Below are 16556 nucleotides of genomic sequence, written 5' to 3' on the forward strand. Positions count from 1 at the left end.
TCCTAGGAGGTAAATCGGTCGGTTTCAATAGTTCGCGGGGAGCATAAGCATCCGATTTTCTGGTTGGAGGAGATAAATCAAATAATGACTTTTTTCCTTGTAATATGTGTAAACAGGCCAGGGCCGCCTATCCATATTTGGGCCGGCCCACGATCTGTAAGTCGGTCGGGCTGAAGTCGGTTCATTCATTCTACCCCAAACCGCCTTGCTAGAGATCATTAGGGCCCGTCTCCTTCCTATCATCATCAGCAGCAGCAGCAGAGGGGGAAGGGGACAAAAAAGAGGGGGGATTAGGGCTTGGTTCTCTTCTCACTCCCCCGCCGCATCTCAAAACCAAAGCAAACCCCCGCTGCCGCCGCGACGGGAGGCCGACGAGACGCGGATCCTCCCCCGCCGGGAGACCGCGAGGAGGACTACGCCTCCACCCGCCGCCCCAAAGGTAACACCAGTCTTCTGCTTCGATTACATCTTCTTCCCCCACCCCCGCTTGGCTCTTGCTTCAAATTAGGTTTCCAGATTCGCTAACTTGCCAATCCGCCCGCCTCTCTGCAGCACCCATGGCGAACCTCGGCGGCGGCGCCGAGGCGCACGCGCGCTTCAAGCAGTACGAGTACCGCGCCAACTCCAGCCTCGTCCTCACCACCGACTCCCGCCCCCGCGACACCCACGAGCCCACCGGCGAGCCCGAGACGCTCTGGGGCCGCATCGACCCCAAGTCCTTCGGCGACCGCGCCGTCCAGAACAAGCCGCCCGAGCTCCAGGAGAAGCTCACCAAGTCGCGCGCCAAGAAGACCAAGCGCGACGCGGCCGACCCCGACCTCCCCCGCCGCGACGCCAAGCGCAGGCGCCGCGCCGCCTCCACCCAGGACGTCAGCGTCCTCTCCCTCACCGACGACGTCGTCTACAAGCCCCAGACCAAGGAGACGCGGGCCGCCTACGAGGCCCTGCTCAGCGTCATCCAGCAGCAGCTCGGAGGCCAGCCGCTCGACGTCCTCGCGGGGGCCGCCGACGAGGTGCTCGCCACCCTCAAGAATGACAAGATCAAGAACCCTGACAAGAAGAAGGACATCGAGCAGCTCCTCAACCCCATCTCCAACCAGCTCTTTGACCAGCTCGTCTCCATTGGCAAGCTCATCACCGACTTCCATGATGCGGCAGCCAGCGACGCTGCCGGTGCGCCTTCTGGCGATGCAATGGACACTACACTTGATGATGATGTTGGTGTTGCTGTCGAGTTTGAAGAATCAGATGAGGACGAGGAGAGCGATTTTGATCAGGTAACACATTTGCATACATTTGATACCTCATCTATTTTTTTTTTGTTGCCACACTGGTTCACTGAACTGAGATGTATATTTACCTACTATTACCACTGCGTGTTTGTGCTCACCAGGTGCCAGATGATTTGGATGAGGATGACGAGGATGAAGCAACCGAGTTGAATGGTCCTGGTGGTATGCAGATGGGTGGTGAATTAGATGACGACGACTTGCAGAACGCCAACCAGGGGCTGGCCGTTAATGTTCAGGACATTGATGCTTACTGGCTTCAGAGGAAGATATCCCAAGCATATGGGGATGGGGACATAGATGCCCAGCAGAGCCAGAAGCTAGCTGAGGATATCTTGAAGATCATTGCTGAGGGTGATGACAGAGATGTTGAGAATCGCCTTGTCATGCTCTTGGACTACGAGAAGTTTGATCTCATTAAGTTGCTGCTGTGCAACCGCCTCAAGATAGTCTGGTGCACCCGCTTAGCCAGGGCTGAAGATCAGGAACAGAGGAAGAAGATAGAGGAAGAGATGGCAACTGACCCGAGCTTGGCTCCAATATTGGAGCAGCTACATGCAACCAGAGCATCTGCAAAGGAGAGGCAGAAGAACCTGGAGAAAAGCATCAGGGATGAGGCCAAGAGGCTCCTCAACAATGATGGTGCTGGGGCTGATGGCGCAAGGGATCGCAGGGCAGCTGAGCGGGATATGGAGAGTGGATGGTTGAAAGGACAGAGGCAGCTGCTTGATCTTGATAGCCTCGCTTTTCACCAGGGCGGTCTCTTCATGGCTAACAAGAAATGTGAACTTCCTCCTGGGTCGTTTAGAACCCCTCATAAGGGATATGAGGAGGTTCATGTGCCAGCATTGAAAGCTAAGCCCTACGAAACCGGGGAGAAGATTGTGAAGATATCTGACCTACCAGAGTGGGCACAACCAGCTTTTGAAGGGATGTCTGCGCTGAACAGAGTTCAGAGCAGGGTCTATGATACTGCACTCTTCAAGCCGGATAACATCCTTCTCTGTGCTCCAACTGGTGCTGGCAAAACAAATGTGGCTGTTCTTACGATCCTTCAGCAGATCGGTCTGCATATGAAGGACGGAGAGTTTGACAATACCAAGTACAAAATTGTCTATGTGGCCCCAATGAAGGCTTTGGTTGCTGAGGTTGTTGGAAATTTATCAAAGCGTTTGGCACCTTACAATGTTACTGTTAGGGAGCTCAGTGGGGACCAAAACCTGACGAAGCAACAGATTGATGAAACTCAGATTATTGTCACGACACCTGAGAAATGGGATATTGTGACAAGGAAATCAGGGGATAGAACCTATACACAAATGGTGAAGCTGTTAATCATTGATGAGATCCACCTGCTGCATGATAATAGAGGGCCTGTTCTGGAAAGCATTGTTGCCAGGACTGTCAGGCAGATTGAGACGACCAAGGAACACATTCGTCTTGTTGGGCTCTCTGCGACACTACCAAACCACGAAGACGTTGCGTTATTCTTGCGTGTTCGTAATGAGAGCATTTTCCATTTCGACAACAGTTACCGACCTTGCCCTCTTGCTCAGCAATACATTGGGATCACTGTGAGGAAACCACTACAGAGGTTCCAGTTGATGAATGAAATTTGTTATGAGAAGGTTATGGCTGCTGCTGGTAAGCATCAAGTGCTTATATTTGTACACTCAAGGAAGGAGACAGCAAAAACTGCCAAAGCGATCAGAGATACAGCTTTGGCTAATGACACAGTTAGCCGCTTCCTGAAGAACGAGAGTGCAAGCCAAGAGATCCTTGGCACTCATGCAGAACTTGTCAAAAACAATGATCTTAAAGACCTCCTGCCCTATGGGTTTGCTATTCATCATGCTGGGATGGCAAGGGTTGACCGTGAACTTGTTGAGGAGCTTTTTGCTGATAAGCACATACAGGTTCTTGTATCTACTGCCACCCTTGCATGGGGTGTCAATTTGCCTGCACATACTGTTATTATAAAGGGTACCCAGATTTACAACCCGGAAAAAGGTGCTTGGACAGAACTAAGTCCGCTGGATGTTATGCAGATGCTTGGTCGTGCAGGAAGGCCTCAGTATGATACACATGGAGAGGGAATAATCTTGACTGGCCACAGTGAATTGCAGTTTTACCTGTCCCTTATGAATCAGCAGCTACCTATTGAGAGTCAGTTCGTATCCAAATTAGCTGATCAGTTGAATGCAGAGATTGTTCTGGGGACTATTCAGAATGCTCGGGAGGCATGCTCGTGGCTTGGCTACACTTACCTCTATATTCGGATGCTCCGCAATCCAACATTGTATGGTTTGCCAGCAGACATCTTGGAAAGTGATAAAACACTAGATGAAAGGAGAGCTGACTTGGTGAGTACATTCCCTGTTTCTGTTTGTTTTTGAAGTTCTGTCGTAGTTTCTTATACTTACTGTTTAATTTATCAATTACTGCACTGGTTCTTGCCTATGTGAAGTTGTGAATGTGCTCTAATTGATGATGTATTCCTTAGGTGAATCTATTTTTAGATGTAATCTGCCCCATAGGTTCTCATAAATGCAGATGCAAAATATTTATTAAAACTATTGTTATAATCTAGTAGTCAACAATTGTATTAACCTAGCATCATTCGTGAATAATCTCAGCAGTAGGGTTAAGTTATGTTTGCTGCTTTACTTGGGCAATGGTTTCCTTGTGCAATTACAAGATCTACACACACTTGTATTGTAGGACAACCTTGTATGTAGTATTTTCCTCTGCAGCATAAATTTATTGATGTGTGTAGTGGCTGCATAGCCTATGCTGACTGGAAGACTCTCTCTCCTGAGTCGTCTCAGCATAGCCGGTCCCAAGCCCGGATAAAGGAGGAGGGTTGCGTTAGGTTTTGGCAAACCAGCATAAAAATAGCCACTCTAATGGATTGGAAACCCACAAGAAACTCGTTGGGACGTAACCCTCTTAGCGACGCGCTACATCGGAACCCGGGTGTGGTGATAAATGAAAAAAGGCGACATGTCCAGCAACTGAGTGTAGCAGAGATGCGGATGTTGCGGTGGTTTTGCGGGCACACAAGGAGGGATAGAGTCCGGAACGAAGTTATTCGGGATAGGGTCGGAGTGGCACCAATTGAGGAGAAACTTACCCAGCATCGGCTGAGATGGTTTGGACATGTCCAACGAAGGCCTCCTGAGGCGCCGGTGCATAATGGGGTTCTTGAGCGGGTCGATAATGTAAAGAGGGGTAGAGGTAGACCTAAACTGACGTGGGATGAATCGGTTAAGAGAGACCTTAAGAATTGGAATATCTCTAAAGAGATAGCTTTGGATAGGAGCGCTTGGAGACTAGCTATCAATGTGCCTGAACCTTGAACTTATTTCTTTCGGGTTTCATCTCTAGCCTACCCCAACTTGCTTGGGAAAAAAGGCTATGTTGTTGTTGTTGTTGTTGTTGTTGTGTAGTGGCTGCATTAGTCATGGAATATCCCAAAGAAACCAGTTTGTTTGTGATATTCTTTCAACTCGTCTTTCCACAATTCATGTACCACTGTACTTGTGTATTTCTTTCACATGTGTGTAATTATAATGATGTGGATATACCGTATACGCTAGGTAAAGAATTGCCACAGTTTTTCTCCACAGGTACACTGGTTAAAAAACATAACTTGCTTGTATCACCTGCACATTGTGTGCTGTATTCACATGTGCATATGATAATAACGTGAGATGGGTATTATATGTAGGTATATAAAAAATTGGTACTTGTTCTGGTAGGCACACATATTGAATACATATTTTTTTATAGACATGTTGCAATTTGTTGTGCATGCAATTTGCTTCAGGAAGTACAGTATCATACTTGTTATATGATAACATAAATGGAAGGAAATAACCCTCTCAAATTAGTGTTGTTTTTGTTAGATGTTGGTTGATGATATTCTCTTGTGCCAGATGAGTCCTGTGTTTGTTGGAGTATTATATGTACTTCATGGTACTACAAGATTTGAAGAAGTTTTGGGTATTTCATAATAATAGTTGTTATTGTGAAAACAATTGATTTTACAGCATATTATCTGTTCCTGTTCCGTTCTTGATTTTTGTATTTTGTGCTGCTGCAGATACATTCTGCTGCAAATCTACTGGATAGGAACAATTTGATAAAGTATGACAGGAAGACAGGGTACTTTCAAGTTACTGACCTGGGAAGGATTGCCAGTTATTACTATATTAGTCATGGGACTATCTCAACATACAATGAGTACCTGAAGCCTACAATGGGTGATATCGAGCTGTGTCGACTGTTTTCTCTGAGTGAAGAGTTCAAATACGTTGGTGTCAGGCAAGATGAAACAGTGGAACTGGCGAAACTTTTGGATCGCGTCCCGATTCCTGTGAAAGAGAGCTTGGAGGAACCCAGTGCAAAGATCAACGTTCTGCTGCAGGCATACATTTCCAGGCTGAAACTGGAAGGCCTTTCCCTTAGTTCTGATATGGTCTACATCAGACAGGTAACATGTTTTCCCTGCCAACTACACCTTCTAAACTTTATTTGCATGCTTTCACCTTACTGAATACTGTTACTGATCCTGAATTTCTTGCTTACTCATAGTTATGTTTTCCCTTCTGTAATGCAGAGTGCTGGCCGTCTTTTACGAGCACTATTTGAGATTGTTTTGAAGAGGGGATGGGCTCAACTGACAGAGAAGGCACTGAATCTTTGCAAGATGGTTGATAAACAAATGTGGAGTGTCCAAACCCCCTTGCGCCAATTTCCTGGAATTCCAAAGGAGATTTTGATGAAACTGGAGAAAAAGGAGTTGGCTTGGGAGAGGTACTATGATCTTTCATCACAGGAAATTGGTGAACTGATTCGCTATCCTAAGATGGGGAGGCAGCTGCACAAGTGCATCCACCAGCTGCCAAAGTTGAATCTGTCAGCCCATGTCCAACCCTTTACCCGCACAGTTTTGGGTTTTGAACTGACCATTACACCTGATTTCCAGTGGGATGATAAGGTACATGGATATGTGGAGCCCTTCTGGGTTATTGTTGAGGACAATGACGGCGAGTACATTCTTCACCATGAATATTTCATGCTTAAGAAGCAATATGTTGATGAGGATCATACATTGAATTTCACAGTGCCAATATATGAGCCACTTCCCCCACAGTATTTTATACGTGTTGTGTCTGATAAGTGGCTTGGTTCTCAGACAATTCTCCCTGTCTGCTTCAGGCATTTAATTCTACCAGAGAAATATGCCCCGCCAACTGAATTGCTTGATCTGCAGCCTCTTCCTGTTAGTGCACTGAGAAATGCACGATATGAGGGCCTCTACAGTGCTTTCAAGCATTTCAATCCCATCCAGACTCAAGTATTCACTGTCTTGTATAACAGTGATGACAGCGTATTGGTTGCTGCGCCAACAGGCAGTGGGAAGACAATATGTGCTGAGTTTGCTATACTAAGGAACCACCAGAGGGCAGTGTCTGGTGAGAGCAACATGCGGGTTGTTTATATAGCTCCCATTGAAGCTCTTGCAAAAGAAAGATACAGGGACTGGGAGCGGAAATTTGGAGAATTTGCCAAGGTAGTTGAGCTCACTGGTGAAACTGCAGCTGATTTAAAGCTTCTGGATAAAGGGGAGATCATAATGAGTACTCCTGAGAAGTGGGATGTACTTTCTCGCAGGTGGAAACAGAGAAAGCACATTCAACAGGTTAGCTTATTCATAGTTGATGAGCTTCATCTACTTGGGTCTGACAAGGGACATGTTTTGGAAGTCATTGTATCTAGGATGAGGCGTATTTCAAGCCATATTGGCAGTAACATACGGATCGTAGCACTTTCAGCCTCACTTGCAAATGCTAAGGATCTTGGTGAATGGATTGGTGCCACCTCTCATGGCCTCTTTAATTTCCCTCCAGCAGTGCGACCTGTGCCATTGGAAATTCACATTCAAGGTGTGGATATAGCAAACTTTGAGGCAAGGATGCAAGCAATGACAAAGCCTACTTACACTGCCATCACACAGCATGCAAAGTGTGGTAAACCTGCCCTGGTGTATGTACCGACAAGGAAGCATGCAAGGTTGACTGCATTGGACTTGTGTGCATACTCTAGTGTTGAGGGTGGTGGAACACCATTTCTCCTTGGGTCAGAAGATGAGATGGATACTTTCATCAGAGGTGTCGAAGAAGAGACACTCAAGAATACACTTAAATGTGGTGTGGGCTACTTGCATGAGGGTCTTAGTGAACTTGATCAGGAACTTGTAACCCAGCTGTTCCTTGGTGGGAGGATCCAAGTGTGTGTTGCGAGCAGCACGATGTGCTGGGGAAGACCATTGCCTGCTCATTTGGTTGTTGTCATGGGGACTCAGTATTATGATGGCCGTGAGAATGCTCACACTGATTATCCAATAACAGATCTGCTCCAGATGATGGGCCATGCCAGCAGGCCACTTCAAGACAACTCAGGGAAATGTGTTATATTATGCCATGCTCCTCGCAAAGAGTACTACAAGAAGTTCCTTTTTGAGGCCTTCCCTGTTGAGAGCAATCTTCACCATTTCTTGCACGATCATATGAATGCTGAGGTGGTTGTTGGTGTTGTGGAGAATAAGCAAGATGCCGTGGATTACCTTACTTGGACATTCATGTATCGTCGGTTGACAAAGAATCCTAACTATTATAATCTTCAGGGTGTAAGTCACAGGCATCTTTCAGATCATCTTTCTGAGTTAGTTGAAACTGTCCTGAATGATTTGGAATCAAGCAAGTGTGTGGCTATAGAGGAGGACATGTACCTGAAGCCCCTCAACCTTGGCCTTATTGCTTCATACTACTATATTAGCTACACAACTATTGAACGTTTCAGTTCTATGCTGACCCAGAAGACTAAGATGAAAGGACTCCTGGAGATTCTAGCATCCGCATCAGAATATGCGGAGCTTCCAGGTCGTCCAGGTGAGGAAGAATTCATCGAGAGGCTTGTTCGCCACCAGAGGTTCTCTATTGAGAAGCCCAAATATGGTGATCCACATGTGAAGGCCAATGCTCTGCTGCAAGCCCATTTTTCAAGGCACACAGTAGTTGGGAACCTGGCAGCTGATCAGCGGGAGATTCTCCTTTCTGCCCATAGGTTGCTCCAGGCAATGGTTGATGTTATATCCAGCAATGGTTGGCTTAGTCTTGCTCTCAATGCAATGGAATTGAGTCAAATGGTGACACAAGGCATGTGGGATCGTGATTCTGTCCTGCTTCAAGTTCCACACTTCACAAAGGAGTTGGCTCGAAGGTGCCAGGAAAATGAGGGAAAGCCCATTGAGAGCATCTTTGATCTTGCCGACATGGGTATCGATGAGATGCGGGATCTCCTGCAGCTATCAAACTCTCAGCTGCAGGACATCATTGAATTCTTGAAGCGGTTCCCCAATGTTGATATGGCCTATGAGGTCCGCGAAGGTGATGACATAAGTGCTGGTGACAATATAACAGTGCAGGTAACTCTGGAACGTGACATGACGAACTCGTTGTCTGAGGTTGGGCCAGTTCATGCGCCTAGGTTCCCCAAGCCCAAGGAAGAAGGCTGGTGGCTTGTGATTGGTGACAGCTCCACTAACCAGTTGCTGGCAATCAAGAGAGTGGCGCTCCAGAAGAGGGCAAGGGTGAAACTTGAGTTCAGTGCTCCTGCAGAAGCTGGGAGAAAGGATTACATGATTTACCTGATGTCAGATTCTTACTTGGGCTGCGATCAGGAGTACGAGTTCGCAGTTGATGTCAAGGATGGTGGTGGGGATTGATGATGAAGATCGCCGAAAGTGCTTGGTACCTGTCTCTGGGTTGCTAGAATGCAGTTCTGCTTCTAGAGTGTATTGTAGCTCATATTTGGTATTTTTGTAACATTCTGTTCCTTTTAACCTAAACCTTTGGAGCTTATTTTGGATGTTAACTGGTGAGCCTTGTTAGTTGCCCCTTATACTCAGCCATGAGCAGGAGTAGCAGTCTCTTATCCTGTTTTGGCTATATTGCAAGGATGACGCTCTGTAACACACTTGAGCCACACGGTATATGGATCAATGTGTCTTAAAATAAGCTTTCTGCTGCTGTGACACAATCTTTGGTTTAAGCGTTGTTTCTTTTGGTGATGAATTCTTTTAACATCTTAACTTGAAGATTACTGGTCTGATGATGGTGCTATGTAGGCATGTGTCAACGATAGCTCTGTAGACCTATATGTGCTAGGGTATTTTGAATGTCTATTACTCTGGTTTAGGATGTTGTTAAACATGAATTTACTCTTTTGCAATTGCAATTAATGGTATACATAACTTGGTCATGCATGCACACAAACGTGGCAAACCTGCGAGTGTGCATTTGGGTTTATAAAAAGCTTGTGGGTTTTATATGTACCGGTCAAATTCACTGACATGTTCGTGTGTTATTCCTTTAAACCGGCCACATGTTGAGTATAAAGTGTGTTTGAGTTTTTTATTCTACTGTAGTGTCTTGGGTCAATATATGTATTTTAAGAGTCTGTCATATGCCGTGTGTTTATGAGTAAAAATATATGTATTTCTTTTGCAACATTTGAGTTCTAGCTGCAAATCTACTCCTGTCAAACTCAGCGTTTTTTTTTTTTGGAAAGTTCAAACTCATCAGCGTTTAGTGTCTCTCCACCCCACGCACGCGCTGCGGTCACGGACACGACGCATCACCGGCCGCACCAGTCCGGTGTTCGTGTCGCGCTCTGCCACCCAGAAAACCCCACAACACGCGGTGGGTGCGTGCGCCGCCATGGCCGCCGCTGCCGGCGACCCGCTGACCCCGTCCTCCGGTGAGCCTCCCCTCCCCCCCATCCCTGCGTCTCGCTTCTGATCGTGTGGCGGATGCGGATTCCCCTACGGCTGCCATTCCTACTTGTTGGGGAAATGCTCTTTTGTTTCCTTTTCGCTTCATTTCTTCGTTCACGAGTGGGAGGGAATGCGGGATCTCCATTGGTTTGGGGGATTTTGGTGATGCATTTTGCGCTGTTCGGCGAGGGTTTCGGTGGGGATTTAGGGTTTTGTTGGGGTTCCTTTGTGTTCGGGGGGATTGTGTACTTTTGTGCCCGCATGAGGCCGCCATTCGCAAACGCTTCGGTTTCCATTCGGCTTTTGGATTGAGGGCATCTTTCAGATAAAACTATTTGTCCTGTCATCTTTCTTTGTGCTTAGCAAGGTATGGGCTGCTGTTTTTTCTGTTCTGCTTTGAGGATACCCGCCTCTATTTTGTTTGCTGAAACACTGGTTTTTACCCACAAAACCAGAGATGATAACAGCTTTTTATTTATGTTTCCGTTGTGCTCTGCTCAATATTTAGTTAGCTATAGATGGCATTGATCTTTACCCACAAACTGTAGAGAATGAATGGTTGCCTTGCATGTCATGTGGGCTAGTGAAATGAAGGTTGCAACGGTGTAAGCAGTAGCGTGACCGCGCTCATCGCTCACATATTGCTTGCTTGGTCAGCTTCTGTTTTCACCATTTCCATGTTATTATGCACGCTAAGTAAAAACACATTACATATACATGAAATTCTCATTCTTTTGTTATGATTACTCTTGCTACATAAGCAGGTTGACTTGGACTGTCATATAAAGTTATGTCTCATCTTCTCTAAGTGAAGCTTTTTTGCTTTTATAAAATCCTTATTTTCGCTAAACATGCTATTTTCTTCTGATTAACATCTTCGTGAGGTTAACATTATGTTAACTAGTAAAGCCTAGTTTTTCCTTATATATTTGTGCTGTTAGATGCATTTATACTGCTAGAACTTTGCAAACAAAATCTGTGTTGTATTTTGCAACTTATTACAACGCCTGTGCTTCTCTTTGGGAAATGTATTGTTGATGTTTTTCGTAGAAATATACATGATCTGGCATCGTGAATAAATTTACTTGGTCTTTCTCTTCCGTGAATAAATCTGCACGTACTAAATCTGAGTCTTGATTATCTCATCATCTTTAATTGATTGGAAATCCTTTTCTGCATGCAGGTTTGCTTTTACTATATTGAAAAGGTTTATGCCTGAAGAGAAGCTTGCAGATGTAAAGGGTGCCACCCTAACAGCTGATGGAACATGGGTTGTATTTGATGTTCCTGCGGCAGATGTTGAAGACTACATTCAAGGTATCCTCTTCCCTTGTTTGCCAAATGATGAGAGGCTGGGTACGAAATGTTTTTTTCCTGCTGTGCTGTAAAATTCCTGAAAATCCTCCTATTATGCGATTCAAATCAGGGCAGTTGAACTATCATTGTGTTTTCCAAAATCCAAATATGATATCTGTTTTGCATACAACTGCTTCGCTCTAAACTCACTGCATGATCTTGCAGCTTCTGAGAGTGCTGCTCAGGTGATAATTGATGAAGTGAAGCAGCTGCCACCCTTGCAAGAGAGAGAGAGAGCAGTCAAGAGGCAACACCGGCGGTGGAAGATTTGGTCGTGGAGGTGGAAGCAGATTCGGTGGTGGTGGTGGCCGTGGAGGCGGCAGCAGGTTTGGTGGTGGCGGAGGCAGAGGTGGAGGTGGCGGAGGCAGAGGTGGAGGCGGCAGAGGCTTTTCTGGCAGGGGAGGCGGTGGCAATAGGTTTAACAGGAGGAATTAGGTCTGTTGCAGAGCTGGCGAACATTTGAAAGTTGTATGTTTTTGACGTAGATTTTGAGGAAGAGGGTAGTGAATTGTCACAGTTTTGGCTGCGAGTGTATCGGCTTTTATTTATTTGTTAGTGTTTGTCACCAATGTTATGATCAATTTTGTCATCGAAAGTGTACAATTTTGATCTTATCCCATACCTATATCAACTACTATGACTTATGAGCAATGCTGAAAATAGTCTGCTATAGCTATGCAATATTTGTCTGTTACGTCACATCCACTAAATGTGTTTTACGAGATTTAGTAGTGTCATGTAATGTGGACTCGAGACAACGTTGCATGGGCACCGCTGGGTATTTATTGAGTTTATTTTTTGAGCACCACTAAATAATTAAATTTTTGCTATAGTCTACTATAGTTTTTTATTGCTTTTAGAGAAGACTGCCGCTAAACTTCATATCGCGCTATTTATAATATTGGCCCGGTTTGGCTCCTTAGGTTATTTTTTTTATCTCTGCTTCAAATAGCCCAAATAATCCTATAGAGAGCCAATCATGTGGGTTATTTTGTGGCTATTTGTAAATAGCTCACCCAAAAAACTATCCCTCTCAAAAGGTGATATTTGGATTATTATGAGTGGGGTCCACTATAACAAGAGAGAGATAATGAGCTTCAATGATTGAGAAAGTGGATTAAATGTCAAATGACTCTTGGATACAAACCGCTCAAAGGTTATTTTGGTGGAGGGTTATTTCTGTAGGTTAAATAATAGTCTAAAAAATAACCCTAAAATACTTCTCCAAACAGAACCTATGTTCATTTGTGGTGATCATGGGCTTCGTTTGGTTTTCCCTCCCTCCTAGCGCGCACGTTTTCGGAAAAGAGAATCTCGCATGCATGGTGTACTAAATGAAGTTTATTTGTAAAATTTTTTCAGGAATGAGTGTAATTTTTCACGATGAATCTAATGATGGTAATTATTCGATAATTGGCTACAGTGATGCTACAGTAACCGTCCTCTGACCGCACGGTCAAAGGACTCATTAGATTCTTCAGGGTTCCTAGCGCAGAAGTTCTGAAGTTGGTTTTGTAATTTGGCTTTGTTTGACACTGTAATTAACGGCCAAAATATTACTATTTCATAACATAGCACAAATCAAACAAGGCTACGCTGCTCGAGGCTTAGAGCTGCTACGAGATGACAGAGGTCCGCACGCAAGACGCAACAGCAAACTCACTCTTGAGCATTTGTGCCAGCGCATTTCACTCTCCGTGTGGAAACTGAAACCTTTTCCTTGCTTTTCGGACTGCGTCCAGCAAAAACAAAGCTTCAACCAAACAGACTGGACGCTCACGGAGGGATTGAGATTCCGGTGATATTCTCCGTGACATTGAGTCACTGATATGATTCCGTATCATATGGATCCTACACATAAGTGATTCAATGTCACAGAAAATGTTATCATAGAATGTCACTGAATCTGCGTCAATCTACGTCCCAAGGAGCTCACCTCCACGACGATCCTCGGGACGTGCTAGTCCATGACTATGGCGAGTTTATTCCTAAGATAGGCTAGGTATTTGGATTTCTGGCGGTGATGCGTGCACGGAGTGGGTGCTTCATCACGGTGGTGAATTCCAGCGCCTCCGCCATGTCCGCCGCCACGCCGTCCGCCGCCGGTCGCCACTCCAGCTCCCGCACCATCCTCGCCACGAAGTACTCGGCGTGGTGGATGCCCACCGCGTAACCGGGGCACATCCGCCGCCCGGCGCCGAAAGGCATCATCTTGATCTCCCTGCGCCCGGTGATGTCCACGCCGCAGCCCTCGCCGCCGTCCAGGAACCGCTCCGGCCGGAACTCCCTCGCCGCCGTCCACACCGTCTCGTCGCGCCCCATCTCCGCCACCAGGAAGTTCACCTCCGCGCCCCTGGGCACCGTGTAGCCGCCGATCTCCGCGGCGTCGCTCTGCACGCCGTGCGGGAGCACGAAGTGGCCCGGCGGGTGCAGCCGGAGGCCCTCCAGCACCACGGCCTTGAGGTACGGCATGGCCCGGGTGTCCCCGCCGTCGCTGAGCTCTGGTCTGTCCCTCACCTCCTGGTGCACCTTGGCCTGGACGTCGGGGTGGTTCACCAGCTCGGCCATGATCCACTCCACCAGGGTCACCGTAGTGTCCGTGCCGCCGTTGAGGAACTCGGAGCAGAGGCTGACCATCTCGGCGTCCGTGAGCGGCCGGTCGCCGTCGGCTTCATCCTCCGGCACGCGCAGCGCGCGGAGGGACTCGGCGTAGCACGGCGGGTCATCCCCGCTCCGCGTCGCGTGGATGAGAGGCACGAACACCTCGTCCTGCCTCCGGCGAGCGGCGACGTTCTCCTCCCACCGCTTGCGGAAGAGCCTCTTGGTGAGCGCCGGGAAGAAGGCGAAGACCGGGAAGCTGGTGACGGAGAGGAGCGCCCGGTGCTGGAGCCCCTCGATCTCGTCGAGCGCGTCCTGGCCGAGCCGCGCGCCGAAGCACATGTACACCAGCAGCTCGAACATGGCGCGGCGGAGGAACGGCCTCAGCGTGATGATGTCCTCGCCGGCGGCGCGCGCGCGGAGGCTGGCGGCGAGGCCGTCGCACGCCCAGCGCCTGGCGGGCGCGAAGAGGGCGACGCGGGCCGGCTGCAGCGCCTCGCCGGCGAGGTTGCGCCGCACGAGGCGCCAGTAGGCCCCGTAGGGCGAGGAGCTGATGTCGCGGCCGCCGGCGGTGAACAAGCTGTTTGGTTCGATGGGCGGCGGGCGGTCGGCGAAGGTTGCGCCGCCCTGGACGAGGGCGCGGTGCGCGAGGCGGCGGTCGGCGACGAAGACGAGCGTGCGGGCGAGGCGGAGGGAGATGACGGGGCCGTAGCGCGCGTGCATGTCGAGGAGGAGCGGGCCGAGGTCGAAGATGGAGCGGCGGAGCGCCAAGAACTTGGCGAGGAAGAGCAGCGCCGGTGGGCCGGGAGGGAGCTTGGGGTTCCTCTTGTGGCCGGCATGAAGAAGCGAGAGGAGGAGTGATGAGGCTACGAGGAAGAGGATGGCACAGGCACAGAGCCAGAGGATCTGCTCCTCCATTGCTGCTGCAGAGGAAGCGAGCTGCTCTGCTGATGAGCTATGGATGGATGGATGATGTGGTCTGCGAACGGCGATGCCTGCGCGGCGCTTATTACTCCTCTAGTCCTCTCCTATCGATTAATTTCCGCGACATTATAGGACTTCAAATGGCAAACTCAAAAAAATATCTAAAATTAGATTCGCCATTGATGCTTACTTGCACACCAAAATTTTTTACACGTCACATAAAAAGAATCTTACCTGTATGAAATATTAAATATAGATAAAAAAATACCTTATTACACGGATGGGTTGTAAATTGCGAGATGAATTTAATAAGCCTACTTAATTCATATTTTGCAACAGTGATACTATAATAACCATATATTAATCATGAATTAATTACCCTCTAAATATTTTTATTAGATTCGTCTTGCGATTTTTAGATGAGATCTATAATTAATTTTATAATTGGTCTACATTTACCACTCTTAAATGATTAGATTTTCTTGGCAAAAAATTTTCGTCAAAACTTTTCACCAGGGCCTTGTTTAGTTGCAAAATTCACAATTCCAAAACTATCACATATGTATGAAGTATTAAATCTAGACAAATAAAAAATAAATTGTATAGTTTATTTGTAAATTGCGAGACCAATCTAAAGAGCATAATTAGATTATAATTAGACACTAAATTGCTATAGTACACATATGCTAACGATAGATTAATTAGTCTTCATAAATTCATTTCATAGTTTACAGACGAGTTTTGTAATTAATTTTGTGATAAGTCTATGTTTAATATTTCAAATGTAATTAAAGGAGAAACAACCAGAATGGTGGAGCAGAGAGACTGACAGACAGACCCCTGCAGCTGCAGGACTTTGATGTGTCAAGCTCAAGCCTCAAGGCATGGCGAGGCCCCTGCACGCCTGCACTCTGTTTGTTTACTGTACAATACAAACAAGAGTCTAGATGTACCCTCAGCTGCATTTTTTTTTTGAAAAGATACGTATAGATGTTTTCTCTTCACTAAACTTCTCACTGCCACCATTGTCGGTCTCCATATCATCGGTAGAAATGTAAAATCGAAAACATAAGACACGGAGCGCAGTGGTAGATCTGTCATCTGTGGGAGGACTGTGGTACTCCTTTGGAGGCTCCAACGGATGCTAAGATATTCTAGTGTCTTGCCGTACTTATCTTTTGCTTAGTTGCGAAATTTAAAATTCCAAATCTATCATATTGAAAGAGAATTTTACATGCATGTAGTATTAAATCTAGACGAAATAAAAAATAAATTACATAGTTTGCTTGGAAATTGCGAGACAAAACTAATGAGTATAATTAGACTATAATTAGATACTAAATTACTACAGTAATTGCTACACATGCTTTAATGATAGATTAATTAGGCTTATTAGATTCGTCTCGTAGTTTACAGACGAGTTCTTTTATTAGTTTTGTAATTAGTCTATGTTTAATACTTTAAATGTGCAAAAATTCTATTTTTACAACTTTACAACGGCAACTAAACAAGGGCTTAATCACCGGCGACGGCAAAATGCCTGAGGT

At 46.6% G+C, this 16556-nt stretch overlaps 3 protein-coding genes across 3 annotated transcripts; 2 read left to right on the forward strand and 1 right to left on the reverse strand.

Annotated features, from left to right (window-relative positions):
• The first annotated feature begins 217 nt into the window (after positions 1–217).
• On the forward strand, positions 218–9407 carry LOC120654385 (DExH-box ATP-dependent RNA helicase DExH12-like). Its single transcript, XM_039931904.1, has 5 exons — positions 218–439; positions 553–1277; positions 1394–3652; positions 5395–5784; positions 5911–9407. The coding sequence occupies exons 2-5, from the start codon at positions 558–560 to the stop codon at positions 9079–9081; spliced, it is 6540 nt and encodes a 2179-aa protein (XP_039787838.1). The 5' UTR covers positions 218–439; positions 553–557; the 3' UTR covers positions 9082–9407.
• A 558-nt stretch (positions 9408–9965) lies between these two features.
• Positions 9966–12168, forward strand: LOC120654386 (DEAD-box ATP-dependent RNA helicase 7-like). Its single transcript, XM_039931905.1, has 3 exons — positions 9966–10115; positions 11315–11448; positions 11653–12168. Exons 2-3 carry the CDS (start codon positions 11343–11345, stop codon positions 11901–11903), a joined length of 357 nt encoding a protein of 118 aa, XP_039787839.1. The 5' UTR covers positions 9966–10115; positions 11315–11342; the 3' UTR covers positions 11904–12168.
• A 1017-nt stretch (positions 12169–13185) lies between these two features.
• On the reverse strand, positions 13186–15095 carry LOC120654387 (cytochrome P450 89A2-like). The gene is made up of 2 exons (XM_039931906.1): positions 13424–15095; positions 13186–13338 (listed from the first exon to the last, which is right to left on the reverse strand). The coding sequence occupies exon 1, from the start codon at positions 15001–15003 to the stop codon at positions 13486–13488; it is 1518 nt and encodes a 505-aa protein (XP_039787840.1). The 5' UTR covers positions 15004–15095; the 3' UTR covers positions 13186–13338; positions 13424–13485.
• Between the last annotated feature and the right edge of the window lie 1461 nt (positions 15096–16556).

This window comes from Panicum virgatum, chromosome 1N (genome assembly GCF_016808335.1).
Source record: "Panicum virgatum strain AP13 chromosome 1N, P.virgatum_v5, whole genome shotgun sequence".
Classification (NCBI taxonomy): Eukaryota; Viridiplantae; Streptophyta; class Magnoliopsida; order Poales; family Poaceae; genus Panicum; species Panicum virgatum.